We start from the raw sequence: 20,806 nt of genomic DNA on the forward strand, positions 1-20,806 counted from the left end.
ATTACAGCACTTTAAACTTCCTCATTTGGTCCATTTTATGACCTCTCACCGCTTTATAAGAACCTCATGAAATCCATTGAAACACACTGATGATGAGGGAGTTACACTTCCACATAATCATACAAAAAAACATTGTGAGGCATTCAACATTCAACAGCAACGAAAATACAGAACAGATAGATAACTAAAATAAATCTAGACTGTAATGTGAAATTCACCCATTTTATTTTAGTGCAGTATTTTACCTTATTTTAATTTATGGAATTTCAATGAAGCACCTTGTCGTACCAATACAAGACATCACAGTGTCTGCTAGACCAGTCACAGAGTGTATAACTACACACTGTGACTGTGTGTGTTTGGAGAGTATGATCAGTGGGTGATCTGAGAGGGGAGAAGGGGGGATGTCTTTCCCCTTGTTAACAAAATGACCAAAATCCATCCCCCTTGTAAAGAGGTGTCCAGATGTTGGGTCTTTTGCATGCACAAAATCATTATTTTCAATAAGAGACCCACGGCAAGTGTCAAAACTGAAAGCGACGCCAATGTGGCGTGCGTTCATTGCACCACGAGCTGTGCAGGCCAGTCAAGTTGTATCAGACCAAGCTGGAAAAATCATTTTATTACAGACTGCACTTTGTGCATAGGTGGTACTGTTAAAATAGGAAAGGAACCTTCTCAAGGTGGACACACTAAAACATCTTTGTATATGGTAGCATTAAGATTTTCTGGTTAATGAAGCCAGGCCCTGACCAAAACCGCACAAATGTACGAGGAGAGGGGTGTTATTGTGATGACTTCACAAAATCAGCCTGATAATAGCGTGACCTGACAGATGTAGGCCGTCAAGAACAAAACCAAAAGAAAAAAAGGTGTCGATTGGAGCAATTAACTGATCACCTCCCATCTTAACAGACAAAGATGTCGTGTAGTCTGAACCTGTTATTAAGCGTTGGATACTGTGTCAGTGTGATGTTTTGACTCACCTAAGCGTGGTGAGCACATGGATGTATGAAAGTGCAATAGCGAGAAAGCCTGAAAGGGAGGAGTGGGAGATCGGGGGGTCCGAGACTGAGGGGTCTTTTTGCATGCAATGAAAAGTCAACATTGAGTTATTTTCAAGACATGTGACTTATGTCACGTCTTACATTACGCATCATGTAAGTTCATTTCCATAACTGACAGACTTATTTTAGCCGGAACCAATCCAATGTTTTCCCAAGCCTAACCACACAGATTTGGTGTTTTATTTTGAAAGTTTACTAAAACATTGCATATTTATCATTGCTAAATAGGTCACATAATGAGAATGTGACACTTGGGCGATGCACATGATGATTTGGTGTGATTGTGGGCTGGTATGTGAAAGGTTTCACTCACAGTGACTAACCAACAGAGAATTATGACCGACCCTGTGGTTCCTCTCTGGCCTGTGGTGCGTTAAACCTTTTTCGCTGTTTCACTGTTTGTGACCTGCAAGTTTAGTGATTTAATTCAGCCTCAGCAGCCGGGTGGTGAGTACAGTGGAGCATTTAGCAACCGAAGAACCAGATATTTCCTTCAGGACTTGGTGGAGGCCAAAGACTGAGCTAAGAGGAGAGTAAATATTGGACTGGATGGACACAAACACAACTCTCGCTCCAAATGAACATTTATGTTGTTCCTCATCTGTTAGAGGTGTAAAACGGTGACTTGCTAACACATTAACTACATCAACTTTATAAGGTGATTATATGTCAGGGTTGTGTTTTCAGCTCATTGGCTGTGCAGCCAACAAGCGGAAAATAAAAAAATTGGTTAAAAGCAAACCCAGAACAAGATAAACATGTCAGACAACTAAAGTAATCATTAAAAAGAGGAAGTTAACTTGAGTTGACTTGAGGATGCCATAAAATCTGTGAGGTTTGTGACAAAGACTAAACACTAGTAAAGGGATGAAACAGTAAGAAGTGTGCAGTGTGTCGAATTATGAACACAGTTTCCTTTTTAACTGTAACAGAGTGAGGAAAAGAATATAAAGGTGTGTGAAACAACAATGCCAACAGGTTGAGTGCATGCTAATGTAGTGTTCATACTATTTTAACATGGATTAAACAGATGTGAGCTGTGAATGGCTGAATCACATTATGTCAGAACAGAGCGGAGCCTCGCCGAAACAGTTTAAAAGTCTGTGTGAAGAATATGTGAAGGCCCACTGTGTTATGTAAATCACCCACCTCAAAGGTATATTTACAGTTCCTACTGAAACCCCAGTCTCCCACATTATAAATGTACCTCATTGAGTCGACTTAAAGGCACATTTTCACCCCAAAGATAAACATGTTCCAAAGTTAAGCGGAGACGTGATTGATTCAGGCACAGCGGTGCAGTGATGGAACATTTTATCATGGTTTTAGGAAGGAATCAACAAACACTTTCACACTTAACAACAGGAACAGATGTTGCCTTTAGAGAGGAAAAGATTACGCAGTTTTGTATTTCCACACCAAAAACATATGAAAAAAACAACAACAACTTGGAGCTAAAAGTCATTTTCCCTGCTCTTTTCTTCTTTTATTGTATTATTTCTTCTCTCTTCCTCTTCACTACTATAGATGGATGTTTTAACTGTAGCAGAGAGAAATTGTGCTTGCGTTTGCATGTGTGCGCGTTTGACCTCGTCTCACAGAGCTCTTTGTTTCTGTGGTTTTGTCGCAGTAGACTGACTGAGGTCTCTACTGACAGCTGTCCCCACACTTTGTTTTTCTGCATGTGCACTCATTCTTCACCTGTATCTTATCCAGGTGAGATGATTCAAGGTGGTGGACTGCTCAGTTTGTGGTCAGAAATCTTAACGTTGTAACTGCACAGTGATGAAATGTTGGATGGGAAATTCTATTTTATACTTGCTGAAGTTCAGAGGAAATTCAGTTAAATTTCTGTATTTTCTCTGAAATCTGAGACATGATAAATAACTATGTATGATAATATATATATATATATATATATATATATATATATATATATATATATATTCTCTATAAGAACGACCTACGATGTCTTTATTAGTAAGGTGAGGGGTTATGGTGATTCTAGTGACCCACAGTCACAGGAGCAGGTCAGAGAGATTATTTCTATTTAAATTTACACCCTTGTTGGAACATGCAATTTGAAAACAATATAAGATTGGGAAACAAACTTCCTCAGAAGACTGGCAATTCTTGACAGTGAAGATCTTTTCCTGCTTTAAGATAAGAAGCCTTTATGGTCATTATATACAAGATACAACTAAATTGTATCAGAATTTCTATATTATGGTAATAAATATGGCTTTTCTTTCTTGTCCCTTTGCAAAAAGGTGTCATCAATGTTTATTTTTGAGGAAATGAAAAGGTATAAGGGCTTGAGGCACATAGAGGGATTGTATGCTGTGCAGCATGTGAAGTACTTAGTGAAGCATGTGATTAGCATGTGACTTAACTTAAAACGGCGTTGAACATTTATGAAACCTGGTCATGAAATTGGCATATCATCTGTATGTAGAAGAAAAATATGAATATGACCAAACACAGAGAGGGATTCATGCTCTGGGAGCTCCAGGGACATGGAAAGTCTCATGCTGCCTCCTAGTGTTTGTACATCATCACTGCGGCAGTTTAACTGTTGGAAAGACTAGCGTTAAAATCCTCTGATGTTAAAAACTCCAACACATTTCAGTAAGTAATAATAATAATAATGCAAAATACATCCACCACCACAGCCCCTGCAAAAGCTGTTTCTTGCTGAAATACATTAAATTATGGTGGTTTAAAATTGAGTGCATTCACAATAATGTTATATAGCAAACATATAACTCTATATTGAGCAGCACAATCAATTAATGTTTAAAATTTTATTAACTTTATTACAGTAATTTACCAGATTATTTTTGGTCAGACTGTTGTAAGCACCAGCTGTATATAAAATATACAGCTGAGACACAGGGGGATAAAGGGGACAAGAACTTTAACATATATACACAACGGTAGAACCACTTAGTTGTGTTGAAACGGAGCAGTTTGGTCACAACAGAAATAAAAAGTTTGCTTCAGTGCGTCTCCATAAACGACTTAAACAAGTAATATATTATGACGCACACACAAATTAAACGAAACATTTAAAACATGACACAATATCCAGATCCAATATGGACCAGCTCTTGTATGTCAAAGGTTGAAACATTCGAGTTTTTAGCTTGAATATTTCAACCTTTGAGTCACAAACCAGATTTATCCTTTTCCTTAAGTCAACCTTAAAAACACAGACTGCATATTTAACTACTGTATAATGTGGTTGGATGGTAAAAGAGCCCAAAAAAGACAAAAAGAAAAAAAAAGCAAGACATCCAGTGACTTTCTTACAACCATGTTTGAGCATCAAACATATATATTAACTCACAAGTGTATTTCAGTGATTGTTTAAAAAAAGTCTGTATGTGGTGAAGAGAAGCTCTTTACTGTTTCAATTTCACTTCATTCTTGAAGGATAGTTGTTGCTTAATGAAGATCTAAATATACGTTTGAAAGCTCCAAATCATTAGTAAGTGAAGCCTTTGAAGCTTACTTTAGGCTTAAAACCCCTCAAAACAAAGCTGCATCTACTTGTGACCCCCGTCACAGGTAGGACACACCTACAGTTCAACTAAAGAGGGATTATTCCTCCTTCTAAACGCTTTATTTTCAGGCCTGAAGACAAATAATCCCATAATAAGAGATCAGAGGAAATTCTGAGAAAACAGTGTAATTCTGTACAGAAGGCAAATGTTTTCTCTGTTTTTTGCTTCCCTGTGAACCATTTCCTGACTCCTGAACCCCAGATTGGAAACCTCTGGTATAGAAAATGGCACTTTAGACCTTTAAGATAAAAAGAGAAACACAGTTCAACATGTAATCTGCTACGACAGGGTCAGAGAATCGCTCTGAAGTTAGTCACAGAGTCACGAGTGACTTGTAGTGTGGACTAAAGCATGAGCAGAGAGCAAGAAACAGCTGTTTGACCTCTGTTCCTCAACGCGCATTAGCATCTGTAGCGCTACTGTACACAACCGACATTTCAATGAGTTGCACATGTAAGAAGATATAAGGAGAAAAAGTGTGTGTGTGTGTGTGTGTGTGTGTGTGTGTTTGAGAGCATTAAGTAGATAGATTAAGACTAGAGGGGTATTAAAACTAACAACTGGAGCACTGAACCCAATCACATCATGGCTGGTGAGTCATTAACCCTTCAACATCGTGTGTGTGTGTGTGTGTGTGTGTGTGTGTGTGTGTGCGAGTGTGTGTGAGTGTGTGTGTGTGTGAGAGAGAGTGTGGCGCACACACACAGACACACACAGGAGGGAGTAATGTCAGATCTTGAGTGATGCAGTCGACAGAAGGAAGGGCATTTTTCTATAAGCACTTAAAGTGACAGATCACACGCTCGCTCACACATACTGTACGCACACACACACACACACACACACACACACACACAGAGACACCCTATCCACGTTATCCCATGAATCACAGGCTGACATTAAGACTACAAGAAGAGCAGCAAAAAACATCAAAGCAAGTAGCAGCGCAGTGATTTGAGGAGCATCAGCCCTCCTTCTTGTTCCCCCAACCGAACAGTTTGGACATCGGAGACTTTTTCTTTGGTTTTTCTTTCTTTATGTCTGAGAGACAGAGAGAGAGAGACAGAGAGAGAGACAGGTAAACATGACAGGTGAGACTGGCAGTAGTATTTATGTGAAAACTCAATAATCTCAGCCAGGGTTTCTGCAGATAGCTGCTTAGCAACTAATAGTATGAGGGGGAAAAAAAAACAAACTACAAAATCAATTTAAGTCTGGAAGCAATTAAAACAGTAATGAGAGGAAGAAATCCAGCAACATCTTTGTTTTTACATGGTTTCAAGATATAGCTCTGTCTACTGTACGTCGGAGTTAATTGTGGTTTTTGTTACTTCGTGCATGCACAGCATTGATTTTTTCCACTTTAAGTCTCCTTTTCAGTAGATTGTCTATCATCTGTGAGTTTGTGTGTTTAACATTTTTCACGTAAAAACAATATTATGGGAGCTTGAGTGACAGAAATGTTTTAATTTTAGCTGTAAGGCGTCTGTGTTTTCTCTACTTTCTATTAGCAGAAAAATATTTTGAGCTGTGATGACGCAAGACGACCTTGTTACCTGTAAACTAGCGTGATGAGGGTTCAATTAGCAATAACTTAAGAGCGTGTGGGCCGTAAAATCTGTGTGAAAATCAGTTTATATCCTACAGCTCCTTCCCAATCCAGGTACGTTCAGTGAAAAATATATAGTTATTAACCTAAAAGCTGCACTAATTTATATCTTTATATATATATAACCTCACAGGAATCACTCATAGTCACACAACCCACAGATAATGACCACCCAAATCTGCAGTTTCCCTCACATCTTTAAACTGTTTTGGTTTTACAGCCCTTCCTGTATTGCTCTGATTTATTGTCACCGCTTTAGAAACCTTATTTTCAGCAGCACCAGACTACTGTTATGAGTGAAATAACTCCCATAAACCCACTGCACACTACCTGCCCATATATGAACAGCAGACAAATTTAGAGTGAAGATGGTGGAGGATTTATCAGCTGAACAGCCAGATATTCTACACAGGAATCGGCAGAGGCCTAAATCTGGAATATTAATAATAATTTGCAATATGGAAATTATATTTGAAACAACTCCACATGTGCAGCTAAACAGAGTTGCAGTCATATCAACTTTATACACCCATAACCTAAACGTGTATGCCTCTTTATCTTGATGAGGAGCTCTGCCCTGAGGAGGCCAAAACAAAAAAGATCAATACAGCTTTAAATATGGGCATATGGGGGAAAAGCTTCTCTGATTTATTATTTATCATATTTATCATTTTTATTATTTTGCTTATACCACAAGCAAAAAGAGAAGCAGTGTCCAAAAGTTGCGCTTAAAGTTTTAAAGTTTCTACTCATGGTTTCTCTCACTGTTGCCACGGTTACATGCAGCCTAATGTACGTAGCTGACTGATTTAGTCGGTTATCGTGTTGGTTGAAGCCGTGTTTGTCAGCCTGTCAGCGAATCCAAACGGGCTATTTTCTGTGGCGGCGGTATAAAGTGGCATTTATCTTGTGTGATTCAACACGTGTGTAAACTGTCATATGACTGCACTCAGAGTGAGAATGAACTGTGAAACTTTGGCATTAACTTTATGAATACATTAAACTGAAATGGCTAGTCTTTAGCCCACGGTCGGCATTCATTCGATGCAGCATAACGACCTTTCACTGAAGTTCAATAAATCTCCTCAATTTCAGCCCTGCTTTTCCCGGTCATGAATTGCAAATGAAGCCGGCTTTAACTCTATTCTATCAGAGGGTCAAATTAACCAGCTACACTATCCATTTGTCTAATAGGAACGCTGCTGACAAAAAGAGGGGGAGCATTTTGTTTGATGCTTTTTCCATTAGCAGTCATTAGATCAAATGAGATGAAAACATCGCCCAGTGGCACCCTTAAAAATGCAGCACATTCACACACACACACACGCACGCACGCAAGTCCATAAACCACAATGAGAATTCTATCTACTTCAATTAGAGGCGTCCATGATGGAAATCCTCAATTGGATAATTTATAAGCCAACTAAGTTGCAGTGACACCAAGGTTGTGATAACTAATGAACGGAGCGGAGGGGGGTCAGACGGCCTGCGGAGGTGGTGGAGACACTCACTGAAATTCATCATCATCTTGTTTAGCTGCTCGTCCTCCTCTTCCTCCCTGAGAAAGTGAAGCGAGAACGCACAAAAAGCAAACACGGATTAACAGCAGTTCATATTCGTACGAGTAAACACATTTATACACACACAATGGAGCCTGTAAGTACAAGGGCAGTGACACTTTTTGTTGTTTCGGCTCTGTGCTCAATTAAATTGGACTAAAAAGTATAACAAATACCATAAGGTTAACAGATAAGGCGGACATTAACCATTCTTTTTCATTATTTGGTTAATTTGTCTCTTTTATGTATTATTTATTATTTGAAGAGAGTGAAAATAGAGATAGTTGCATTATTTACATTTTACATCACTGCAAGATATTTCATTTGCAGTGAAACAAAAAAAAAAAAAATCACAATATCGTAAAACAGAGAAGCTGTAAACAGTGAATATTTGGAATTTTTGTTCAATAAATGACTAAAATGCTGATAAACTTGTAACTTATTAACACAATAATAGTTTTAGCATCACAGTGAGGTTAAAGTGCCGACATTCAGCTATGAATTTAAAGGTTTTACATCAACATCAGCTGAAAACTGCAGGAACTATAACCTATACATATACCCCAATTTAATATAAAGGACTGATACGTATTGGGTAAATCAAAATAAACACAACTGTTAGATTTAACACCTGGAGTGATGATTCTGACTTGGCCAGGCAAGAACATTTCAGTCTGTGGCCATAACATCTCCCCATTGTGTTCACTCAGTATGGATGTAAACACCCTCAGAGTATTTACTTCACGTACTTCAGAGGTACAGTTCACCGTCAACTAAATAACCAGCTGTCTACACACCTGAGTCTGTCCTCATCCAGACCATCTATGATAGCGTTTCTGTCATTGACAATCTCCATCAGTTTGGCCATCAGCTCCTCTTCTTTCTTGCGTTCCAAGGCTGTTTTCTGATGTTCTGCTCAAATACAAACACGTTTCAGTCTCAGATGTTTGATCGTGTTGCATCTTGAATGTCAGGTCATGGGTTTCTCCCACACCCTCACCTGGTTTTTCCATCAGTCTCCTGAGCTCCTGCTCAACACTGGGCTGCTGTTCCTCCAGGTCCTGGGTTCTTCCACTACACACAAAAACAACATTAAACATGTTTATCACATGGCTTTGATGAATACTTATCTCTGATTGGTTAAATACAGCATTCTGCATTCTGTTATTTATGTATAACAGATTTACATTTTACACAAATAAAATCAATTCAAGTGCATATTTCAGGTCAAATTATTGATTTCTTTAGTAGGAAGCTGTGTATGGAAGGAAGTGGGATAATGTCCAGCAAGTTTGCTAAGTCAACCCCTTCAGGATGATTCAAGTCCTACATGATCCCATCAGGGTTCATTCAACAAGCTTTCAATAATAATTTGTTACTCTCACCCAGAATTGCATGTCTTAGGTCTGGTTGTTTGACTCATTAGGTTTTGCCTCCATTTCTTGGTCCAACAAATATCTATTAAGTACATCACAGCATTATAGGCACTAGATACAGAGTTAAGACTATTTAGATAAGATTGTAAAAGTACTAAACCCACAGTCAAGAATGAACTATCTTGTGCAACATACTTTGTTTCCTAAGGAGGAGGGACAACAACGATCTGATGGCATTTCACCTGATAAATGGTAAAACTGTGCTAATATATGATATGTGGGCAGGAGGAACTGGGGATCAAGCCACGGTAAGCCATGGTAAATGGAAGTCCAGCTCCTTTTAGCTCTGTTTTGGTCTCCACCAACTCCTAAGAACAATATCTGGTTCTTCGGCGGCTCAATGCTTCATTAGGTTCACCAGCTTGTTGCTAACTTTGCATGTCTACCTCTTGGTGCTGAGCAGGTTAGTTTATGGAACCAAAAGGATGAGCGGAAAAACACCAAAACCCTCAGGTGTCACTATGGGTGTGCCCTTTCACATTACACATGGTCATTTGATCCATTTTTAACATAAAAATATTCACTGGAGCAGCTTTAAATGATCCTCTAATATACTTAGTGTTAATTCTCCAAAAATCCCAGTGATTTCTAACATTCTGTGTTTTTTAATTTAGATCTGAACTCAAATGCAGAAAATGTTCTTAGCATCTTTTTTATTTTAAAAAAGCAGGATCTGGCCTTGGTGTAGGTAGAGGTTTAAGAAAAATTTGCCGAATGAATAATCTCAGTGTATGTGTGCTGTTTAGCAGCATCCTGCTTCACACTGCAGCCAGTGGGGGGCGAGCTGTCTTGTTCCAGGATGTCCTGCTGTGGGACGGAGGAGGGCGGACACTGGGAATTCAAACTGTCAACCTTCTGGCCACAAGTCTGTTTCACTAATCGCTAAATAGTGGCATGCCCCTTTTCTGAGTGTGTGTGTGTGTGTGTGCGTGTACTCACATGTAGACCAGTTCAGACTCCCGGCGCATGGCCACCTGCTTGTTCCTGATCAAGTTGAACCACTCGACCATAAGCTCATCCATGACAGAGTCATCTTCACCTTCTGACACACAAACAAACACACACACACACTTAATTCCATATACGCTCCTTCCTATAAATCGTACTAAAGAGGAGGCTCACACAGTATGTGTGTTAATCTCACCTTCTTCACTGCTGCGGAGCCTCACTTCCAGCTCGACTCCCCTCTTCTCCAACTCATTCAAATTGTCTTCAATCTCCTGCAGCTCCTTTATGATGTCCCCTTTGCTAATGTAGTCTGGTTTAGTCTATGGAGGTAACACACAGACTTACAGCAGTGTCCAGTACCGTCTATGAATGATTAGCATGCGTTGTCTCAAGGTGTCATCTTCTAAATACTTATTTTGACTGATGACAAAAAATTACAACTGCAAAGGGGATTAAATGTAAAATGATAAGATAAGAGCCTTTGGCTCAGTACCTTTGATATCTTTGACTCCGACTTGGTGCCATTTGCAGTTAGGTCTCTCTGACCATTCGCAAATCCTGAAAAAAAGACGTGAAAAAAGACATGAAATGCAGAAAAAAAACAAACAGAATATTATGAATTAAGACAAAAAAAAGGCAGGAAACCCTGAGAGGTCTGACTCACGTTTCAGCAATTTTTTAAAGAAGACCATTAACGGTGACAACCTTGTCATGTCTACATATAATAAAAGATAGAAGAAGTATATATGCATATTTAAACAGAACAACATCAGGTGACCATGTTACCCTTCGAGGCTGGTGGAGTGACAGAAATGCTCGGGCTGGGGAGATGAGAGGAGGGAGAAGGCCCGACGCAGGGCTCTGAAGTCTTTCCAGCTCCATTAGCCCATGGTTTAGGGGTCTGTGCGGGACCAGCAGGTCTGTGCATGGACAGAGGATGAAAAGAAAAGAGAAGAAGCGAGACAGAATTTGATTAATGGCAATTTTCAGCTCCTACAAGTAGTCCATTTTCTGTCTTGTACTGCAGCCCTGTGTTTTGATTCATTAGAGTGGGAGGAAAGGTCATGTGGGGAAAGGAACTCGGAGCACTGAGCATATGTTGCACCACGGAGGACTCTACTCAGTCTTGACACCATTTGGGGCTCACATGCATGTGGCGGAAGAGGAGACACCGAAAGCTCTGACTACAAATGACGGCCGAGCCATTTGGAGGAGCAGCAGGTACAGGCTTCCTGTGGGAGGAATGGTTGGATAGATGGATGAAAAGACTGGATCAAAGGATGGATGGATGGACATCAGGAGAGGAAAAAGGGGGCTTGATGATGTTGATGTGCTTATGTGCACACCCACGTACAGATACTCCCTGCTGGAGATTTGAAATTAGGAGCTGAGCCAGTAAGGGCAAGGAATTAACCGGACAGATACGACACGGTGACTGAACACGACACGTTAAAGTCAATAAAATGAGTCTTACTTGGTTTCTTTGACGGGTTTGAGCCTCGACCTCCAGTCTGAAGGAGACTCATTTTCTGATACTGTTGAATAAACAGAAATCAAATGAAACTGTCAATGTTTTTCACTTTCAGATTCAGTTCCTCCATCACACAGTCACTATCCAATGTCACTTCCTATTTTTTATTATTTTGTTATAAAGAGATTTGCCACCAAAAGCAGGTCAAACAATATGAGGTTCCACATTAACTGTGACCTGCTGTGTGCGTACTGTGTGGAACAGAGAGCTCTTTTACACAGAAGTAAGTGCACAGGGTGGATTAAAAGGCTGACTGCCGGTTGCTCTCAATCGTGGATGTGTTGAGAGAGCTGGACATGGTGCGCTCCTGGCACATCTTTCCCACATTTTTGGGGGACGAATCCTATGCAGTGCAAACAGAGTTTCCCCCAAAGGCAGCCATTGCATAGAACATGTCTGTAAAGCTTTGAGGATGGAGGTTCAACGCCACAAATTTGCTTAAATTTGACTGCAAGAAATCTTGCAGAATCTTGAAAATCTCTAATACCTTCTGGTAATCACATTACAGCTATTTTGTGGCATTGACAAACATAACTCCTTTGTACAAAAGGTCAGATTTCCTTGAGTTGTTTCACTTCCACTGAAGCAAACATTCAGATGACACTGATGATTTAATCCACTTTCCCTTTTGTACAAAGGAGTGAAGCTGATCAATGCCATGAATTTGCTTAAATCTGACTGCTAGAAATAGTGCAGAAACGTATTTATTCCAACATTATATTACATGTCGGAATGTCCTCAAACTTTCAGATTATTTCCAGGTTTAGGTGAAATTGTAAGGACCCTACAGTAAAACATAGAATATAACAATATCCAAATATATTCAATACTAACATCATATTTTCACCCATAAATTAGTTTATATTCTCTTAACATTACTACCAGCATTGTCCCACACACACAAATCAGGATTTCCTCTCAGCGTTTTGACCTCCTCACCTGAAACAAACCTCCTCACCAACATCATAAAGTACTGATATAACCAAACACACATGCATTATGCCTGACTAAACTACACGGTTATTAAAGTGTGGGAGGTTAACCTGAGGTGTTGGCTGAAGCACTGCCAGGTTTCGAGGTGCCTCTGTCTGGAGTTCTGGGTCTGAGTCCACTCCTGCTGGCCGAGCTCGGAGAAGAGCCCGTGGTGTCTGGAGTCTGCAGGTCGGCGAGGATTGACGGATCTGCTCTCAGCTTCACCCTCCCTCTGACAGCCTCAGTCTCCCTCTTTGGAGTCTCGATTTGCGAAGGTCTAATCAGAGGTTAAGTGGTAGTAAACGCTATAAATCACCAGTAGAGGTCAGGCCAGAGCAGGATGTTATGGAGTCTAGTCATGAGTGTGTGTGTGTGTGTGTGTGTGTGGTTGAACGACTCACTTGTCAGTTTTCTTCAGTGCCACAGTCGTCCACGATGGCTTACTGTTGTTATTGTTGTTCTCCTCAGCCAGTTTCCTGGAGATGAAGGCTGCTGCTGATGCTTTCGTCTTACTGCTCTCGTACGCCTTTCCTGAGTTTTCAACTTCAGCGGCTGCTTTAGCTCTCTCCCCACCTGTGTTCAAGCTCACATTCGCTTCCTTTCTGCCAATACCACCAACATTCACAACCACAGTAACCGGCTGACCTGCCGTGGCCTCCTGGACCTTACCGATCACATTTGGCCCTTTATTTAGATCGATGTTGGCGGTTGTAGTCTTCTTCTCGTTATCGTTAGCAGTGGTATCTGCCTGGAAAAACTTGAGCTTGGACTGCATCGTCTTCGCCGCTGTGGTTGAGGTGCGGGGAGCAGCAGTGGGCCTGGTGTTGCCAGAAGTGGTTGTGGTGAAGGTCGACTCAGAGGTAGTCTGTGAAGCCGTGGGTTTGGGGACAAAAGGTGTCTGACTCTCCTTGGCAGCAGAGGAGACGCTCGGAGCAGGTCGGGAAGGAGACGAAGAGGAGAAAGTGCTGGAGACACTGGATGGGGCGCTGGGTTTCTCCGTCAGCCATGTTGGTCCAAGTCTGGAAGGTGCATGAGAGGGAGCAGCTGTGTTGGTTTTAGTGGAGTCTGGTAGAGGAGTGAATTTGGAAACAGGAGCGTTTGTGGGGAAATTTCTGAGAGGCACAGCTGCATTTGTAGGCAACAATGACCTGAAAGACAAAACGCACAAAAGTACAATTACAAAAGTTACAAAAGTCTTCCTGCACACGAGTCCCACAGATTATGAGGATCAGATCTGATGAATTTAATTTCCAGGGGTTCTTACTTTGCACAGTTCCTGTGATAGAGCTTCCTGTCCACTAGATGTCGCTGCACCAAGTGAACATGCTTGTTACAGGACACACATTTGTTACTCAGGGTGCCTGTCTGTTGGGATTTCTCAGCCTGAACATCCTAGAGGAAGAGAGGAGAGGGTAAGAGAGGGTGAGAGAGGGTGAGAGAGGGTGAGAGAGGGTGAGAGAGGGTGAGAGAGGGTTCACGAGGCGGAAGTATTGAACTTTTCACCTTACTGCCTGGTACGATCACCTACACTGTAGATTTAAGAATAAACTTTCCAGGATTGGGTCAATGGTCAAAAGCCCACTGACTCAGCTGTTTACTAACAGGATGAAGAAGAAAGAGTGGAGTATCCTGTAAACAGCTCTCATCGCTAATTTGGCCAGTTTGAGCTCTTAAGTCTCAAGTCAACAGGCGACTGAGAAGATCTGAGCCACAGACACTGACACAAACTGCTTTTTAAATGCGTAATTTGACCCGTCTATGTGATTGTTTTTTACTAACTGTCTGCTTCCTTTTTATTCTATTGTTGCTTGTATCTGATGAACCAAAGACAAATTTCCACCCTGGCAGACAATAAAGATATATTCCATATTCTAGTCTATCTTTAACTCTATCCATGACTAATCTATGACCGTACTTGCAGTAATTCATCTGAGGCAATGTGGGTTTTTTTGGTTTGTAATAATTCATTTTGTAATAGCAGTTTGGTGCAGACACAAAAACAGAGCTTTGTAGGTATTGTGGCTCTACAAACTTCCACTTTTCTCACCAGTGCATCCTTTTTTTTTACACTTCCTTCCAGTTTAGTAAAACTTGTGTGAAGTGTTGCGCAAAGATTACCTGTATGGCATTTCTGGTTTGTTTTGGGGAAGGAGGAGGAGGCCTTGTGATGTTAGAGGGGGGAGGGCTGTTCTCTCTCGCAGGTTTGGAGGAAGAAAACACCTTAGACACCACCGGCTGGTTCTTCTTCCCAGACGGCTCCTCTGTGGGGCCTTCAGCGGGGCGCTTTATACCTCCCATCCCACCAACTGCAGCAAACACAAAGACAAACAGAGACGTCGAGGCAGATGAGACAGGAAGAGGGGAACAGAGGCAGAGACGGACACGGTGGGACATTAGTACTCACTCGGGGTGCGTCCATGGAAGTAGTTGTAGTACTGGGAAACGTACGTCAGGATACTGAGGCGGTCAGGAACCTTAAGAGCCACCATGTCTTCTGCATCCAACAGAGCAGGAATCCCCAACTCCTCCTCCGCGACCCTGAACGCCTGCAAAGAACATCGACTTTATCCAACAAAACAGATGCAGCTTGTGGTGGAGTTTTAGAAGCTAGAATGAGAGCTCAAAGATGGAAACGGACAAATAAATCAAGTAAAAAGCAGGTGGTCTGACTTTGGGAGAGCTCAATGAAAAAGACTTCATGTTAGACATGTGCTGCTGGATGTGAATGTCCAAGTGCATGTTTGGGACTGTGAGCGTCACAGAGAAAGTTTGGATTTCAGGTTTATTTTACATGAGTCTTCTGAGTTTGGGCCGAAAACGTGTTTTGAAACTGAGAAAAGTTATACAGTGATACATGTTGGCACAAAAAAAATTTGTGTAGCACTTCTTATTTTTATTGTCTATGTAAGTGCACAGCATTATTGTTCTTTTCTATTTAAGTGCCTGGAATTAGATTTCAGATACCAATCCTACCTTTGTGCACGTGTGTTTTTTTCCCCAAAAAATCTTTTGCATATCTTAAACAAAATCTCTTTGTGATAAAAATCTGGCCATACATTGAATCTACACCGTATGTGTTAAGAATAGTTTGAGAGTCAGGAATTTTTCAGATTAGATTCACATTCAGCGATTCCATGGAAGCAGAAAAAAAAAAACAACAAGCAGAGACAGGCCAACGAGCACAGGGGGCACAACTTTAATCAGTAATCAGGTGATCAAGGGAGCCATAAAAACACTATTTACTTTGCTGCGCCCAGTGGCTCTTAAATCTCTTACAGCTTATTGTTGTTTTAACCTCTCATTACAGTTAAGATTCTGAATAGTGTCACACAGTCTCTGCTGACTGAAGTTTGATTTTGTTTCACTCTGAAGAGCAAGAGGTTGCGATGTTGATCTTTTTGTCTGTCCCAGAGCTCAGAGTCCAATAATGAAGCTCCAGGGAGAAAATGAAAGTAAAGAATGCAACAAACTCGCCAACGTCAAAGTGCCCAGATTGAAACACTCTGTATTTGGCAATGACTTCTCCTCTCAGCAATGTTGATGAACACTGACTGGTTTCGACTTTGAAAATTCCCTCTTACCCAACATCAATTGGCTCTGATGCAACTTCCAGAGCCAACTCACATGTAGCAGCGATTTACGGCCACGGGTAACAAGTATTCCTATTACGGATTATTCAGTCATTTGTTTTTGGATCGATTTAATAATCATTTAGTCTGTAAAATGTCAGAGAATAATTTGAAATGTCCGTCACAATTTCCCAAGAGCCCAGTGATGACGTCTGAGAAAACACCACCCACTGTGTAAGACTGTGAGATGTGGTTAAGACAGCTAGTAAGTGGGCCTTAATTAACAATTAATCTATCAAAACACTACTTTCAAAGTCAAGAATGAACTTTTGTATTTGAGGATATTTAATTTGCAATTATATAAATGTTATTGTGTCAACAGTTGGTATCAAATGCTGGGTCAGATTCTTAGGTCTGTTTATTTATTTACTAATCAGACATTTCCTGATCCTCTAAACCTGTAAACTCATCTAACTTTACATTTTATGGTGCGCTGAGTTAAAAGCTAACGTCAGCCTCCTAAAAGTGACAATGCTAACATTTTGATGCTTAGCACGCACAACGTTTACCCTGCTCACAATCTTAGGTCGGCACGCTAACATTTGCTAATTAATGAACTGACATGTTAACCTTGATGGTGGTGCTGCATGAAAAGTCAGAGGATCATCAGAATCATCACAGTTCTTCCTGAGGGGAGCATGAATGTCTGCACCAAATTCAACCTGCTGGAGGCGTCACAGTACATGATTTAAATACAGTAGTCTTTAGATTCTTGTTTACTAGCTTGTAGTCTTCTTATGTCAGGCCTTTGCCGGCATGTTACCGCCACCTGCTCATCAGTGGAATAGTATGAAACTATTGACAGGATTGTGTACTTCGTCAATTACAAAAAACAAAACAGGGACCCACTCACAGAAAAGCAGACTAGAGGTCTCAAACTCCACAGGGAACCTTTAAGTCAGTAGGATTTATCCTCTGGGGACCATGACTGCCTGCAGACCTACTACACTAAAACCCTGAGCGTATAAACACGAGTGCAAAAAAAAAATCAAAACCCTCTGAGGTCAAAATGCAGAATGTAAACATGTTCTTACCAGTTTGTTATTCTCATAGACATCTTCCTTCTTCAGTGAATCAAAGTTGCTGCAACAGAGTAGGAAAAAAAATTAGTAACAAAACACATGTGATCCAACTTCCTGTCCTCATGTCATGTGTTTACTGGCGGTCTGGACCAAACATGTGTTATTTAGTCACACACAGCCCATCGCTTCAACACATAACATGACACTGATACTATGACTGATCAGTTCATTACACACCACTGCTGTGACTGATCTCATGTCCACAGTCAGAGCGTCATGAAACGCACAGAAAGCACAAAGTGCACTCATCACGGGCACGAAAGCGCCTATATTCAGCTTTTAACCAGTATTTAGTGCTTCAGCCCATATAAACATGCAACATGCCACCACGCTGGTCTGGCTGCAGGTGAAAACTGGACTGGATGGGACTGGAACAGCTGAGCCTCTTCTTAAAATGAAACTACTGTCTGTGTGCGGTCATGGCCTCTCTGGAACAAAACCAGGCGTCTCTGCGTCAAAGTGGCCAAAGTCCAACTAGAGACAGTGAGCCAAGTCTTTGGAATATCTGAAAAATTAAGCTGAACAGGGGCCGATCTTACTCAAACCATCTTGTGCCAAAATATTAACCTTTATACCCTGGTGGAAACTCCCTGGTAGTCAGGGAAAAGTCCTGGAAAAAAACCAACAAGATGTTCTTTTTAGTTTCCTGTAAAAACTGAAGTCCAAACACCTGGAGGCACCAGACTGACGAGCATGAGGAGACAAACTGGATGACGTCCCTCTGAAACTTTCATTTTCAGCTCCAAGTGCACACACTTCAATCCAAGCTATAAGTAACCGAGGCCACAGAGATGTGAAGAGCTAAATACAGTTGAGTGACTCATTTTTCAATGGACAGAAAATTAAACACAACAGGTTTAAGAAATTTACCAAACAAAACACAAATGTGAGGATTTGCTGCTGTTCTCCGTTTCATATAATTGTTAATTGAACATCTTTGGGGCTATTATGGAGGCTTATTGATTCTGTTCACACTTGACAGCTATTGTATCCTGGAAGTCCAACTTGTAATTTAATTAATTGAATGTCTAACTTAATTAATTATTAAGTCTGACTCAAGTCCGAGTGTGGAGCCTTAAGCCTGCAGCTCTGCAGATACCGAGTAACAGGACTGACAGAGTGATGAAAATGTCCAGTCTCACCAGTCAGGTGAGCTGTCACAATAAAACAAGTGTTAATTAAAGCCATGCAGCCTTCACCACCACTGCACTGCCTGGTGTGGTGGTTAGTGGCCTCTCTGCAGGGCTGCACTGTGGCTCCTCTGGTCCCTGAACTCCACAGCTCCTGCTCCTGTTTTTCCTGCAGACCCACGAAGCTGAAGTTTGCTCCCTTTCACAAAAGAACCTTTAGCAGAAACCTTCCTCGCAGCAGCAATGTAAAACAGACTCCTTTTACCCTGCACAGGAAAAGGTTGTAAATCAGCCAGGACACAGACTGCACCAACTGATCCGTTCAGGCGTGGGTTTAAAAAATCGGACACTACAAAATCCTCTCAGTTCTCGAAGCATTGTCCAGTCTTGTGGTGTCGGTACTCACATGAGATCGGGTCTGTGTTTGTGGATGAGGGCGCAGAAAGCCAGGCCGTCCCTGAAGGACGTGGTCATGTTGGTGATGCTCACATCCCGGTAGCCCTCACACTGGACCCGGCACCACTGCTGCAGCGCCTTCACGGCCGACATCCCGGAGCTCCGAGCCGCACTGATCCGTGTGTGAGTGCTGCAGCGCCGCTGTGGGCTCCCAGGGCTCCTCTCCCTCCTCCAACAAACTTCAGAAAGTTTCCACAGAAGCCTGGACGAGCTGGATCCAGGAAATGACAGCCCGAGAGAGAGTGTGTGTGTGTGTATATGTGTGTGTGTGTGTGTGTGTGTGTGTGAGAGAGAGAGAGAGAGAGAGTGTGTGTGTGAGGGAACCACCTTTTCCCGACTGAGAAAGTAGCTGTGACACCTGTGAAAGGTCGATACTGACGCGGCATGGGTGGAGCTCAGTGTGTGTGTGTGTGTGTGTGTGTGTGTGTGTGTGTGTGTGTGTGTGTGTGTGTGTGTGTGTGTGTGTGTGTGTGTGGCCTACATGCAGAGTCAAACATAAGATCACAAAGAAATCCAAATGACTCCACCAAAGAGTCTAAATAATACTTTCTGTTATCTCCCTAAATGATAGCTGAGTTACCAGGAACAGACTATAATTCTTTAGGAAACACTCTGATTTTATTTCAGTTGTTAATTTCTTTTGGCATATTTCATAAGAATAGAATAATTACTGACTCTGCGTCTTTTGTATGCAGTTATCTCCTGTAAACTCCCCCTCCTGGCATGTCCTCCACAACGCAGCTGGATAAAAACAATTACCATGATATATTTAGGTTTTTCCTCTCTATTTGTTGTGTGATTACAGGAAACTGTAATATATATATATATACATATGTAAGGCTTATGATTTGGAGCTATTTGAAACAGTGAAACCAGTTAACCAGGTGTGGTTGCTGCCTGTGTGAGTCAGCCTGTCCTGTCCTGTCTGTTGGGTGTGTTAAAGGAGGCGGGTGGTGTGTGTCCACTGAGTTACCTGACACCTGCACACATGCTCTGTTCATAATGCAGCAGGCCGACAGCAGACACAGGCGTTATTCTGCTCATTCAGACTTGTGAATACCTGTGTACTCCACTGCAGTGTGTTTCTGATCCTCTTTATTTACCTGTTTGTTGGCAGAATGTGCAGATTTCAATGAAACTGGGAGGAAAGTTTGGCCATGGAGGAAAAAACAGGTTATACTGACTGGTGCTGTTAGCGCCACCATGTGACCATTCATAAAACCCCACAAACATCCATCACCTCCGACACTCATGTTGATTCTTTTTTAAACCTATTTCTCCGTCATGCATCCTTCAAGTTTTATCAAATTTTCACCAAATTCTGAACATATTTTGACATTTTCTTTAAAAAAAAGGTCTTTCATTTATTATCTGGATATTTGTATCACTTTTCCTATAATTTGCTGTTGGACTGTTGGACACAAATTGGCATCGCTCATGGAAACATTGTGCAATAGTTTGTAGCATTTGCCCGTAGGTGGCGCTATAGCAAAGTGACTCATTTAAACTGCCATAACTCAGTTCATATTAACAGGAGGTCAAAGGACCAGATGTATGTGGAGGGGGGACTCGTGGTGGAGACGCCATGGAGGACTATCACCCAGATTTGCAGCTTTCCGCGTAACAACATTATGGAGATCATTTACAGCGTTGTTTGGTGACCCAACATGACCAAAAAAAGTCAATCAGTGAGAGTCTGGTTCACTTTAAAATGTACCTCAGAGGTGGAAATCCACACCATGGATGTATAAAGACAACTGGATGCAGCGTTGGCTGCGTTCATTCCTGTGAAAGTCGCTCAGTGAAGCTAAAAAAGTTTGA

General features: G+C 41.4%; 1 protein-coding gene across 1 annotated transcript; it reads right to left on the reverse strand.

Annotated features, from left to right (window-relative positions):
* Positions 1-4,812: 4,812 nt before the first annotated feature.
* micall2b (mical-like 2b) lies at positions 4,813-19,094 on the reverse strand. Its single transcript, XM_070827665.1, has 16 exons — positions 18,936-19,094; positions 17,352-17,400; positions 15,093-15,234; positions 14,807-14,994; positions 13,953-14,080; positions 13,090-13,836; positions 12,760-12,965; positions 11,660-11,720; positions 10,972-11,105; positions 10,679-10,743; positions 10,382-10,505; positions 10,177-10,279; positions 8,802-8,875; positions 8,599-8,713; positions 7,754-7,800; positions 4,813-5,674 (listed from the first exon to the last, which is right to left on the reverse strand). The coding sequence occupies exons 1-16, from the start codon at positions 19,076-19,078 to the stop codon at positions 5,598-5,600; spliced, it is 2,403 nt and encodes an 800-aa protein (XP_070683766.1). The 5' UTR covers positions 19,079-19,094; the 3' UTR covers positions 4,813-5,597.
* Positions 19,095-20,806: the final 1,712 nt, after the last annotated feature.

This window comes from Pempheris klunzingeri, chromosome 3, assembly GCF_042242105.1.
Source record: "Pempheris klunzingeri isolate RE-2024b chromosome 3, fPemKlu1.hap1, whole genome shotgun sequence".
Lineage (NCBI taxonomy): Eukaryota > Metazoa > Chordata > Actinopteri > Acropomatiformes > Pempheridae > Pempheris > Pempheris klunzingeri.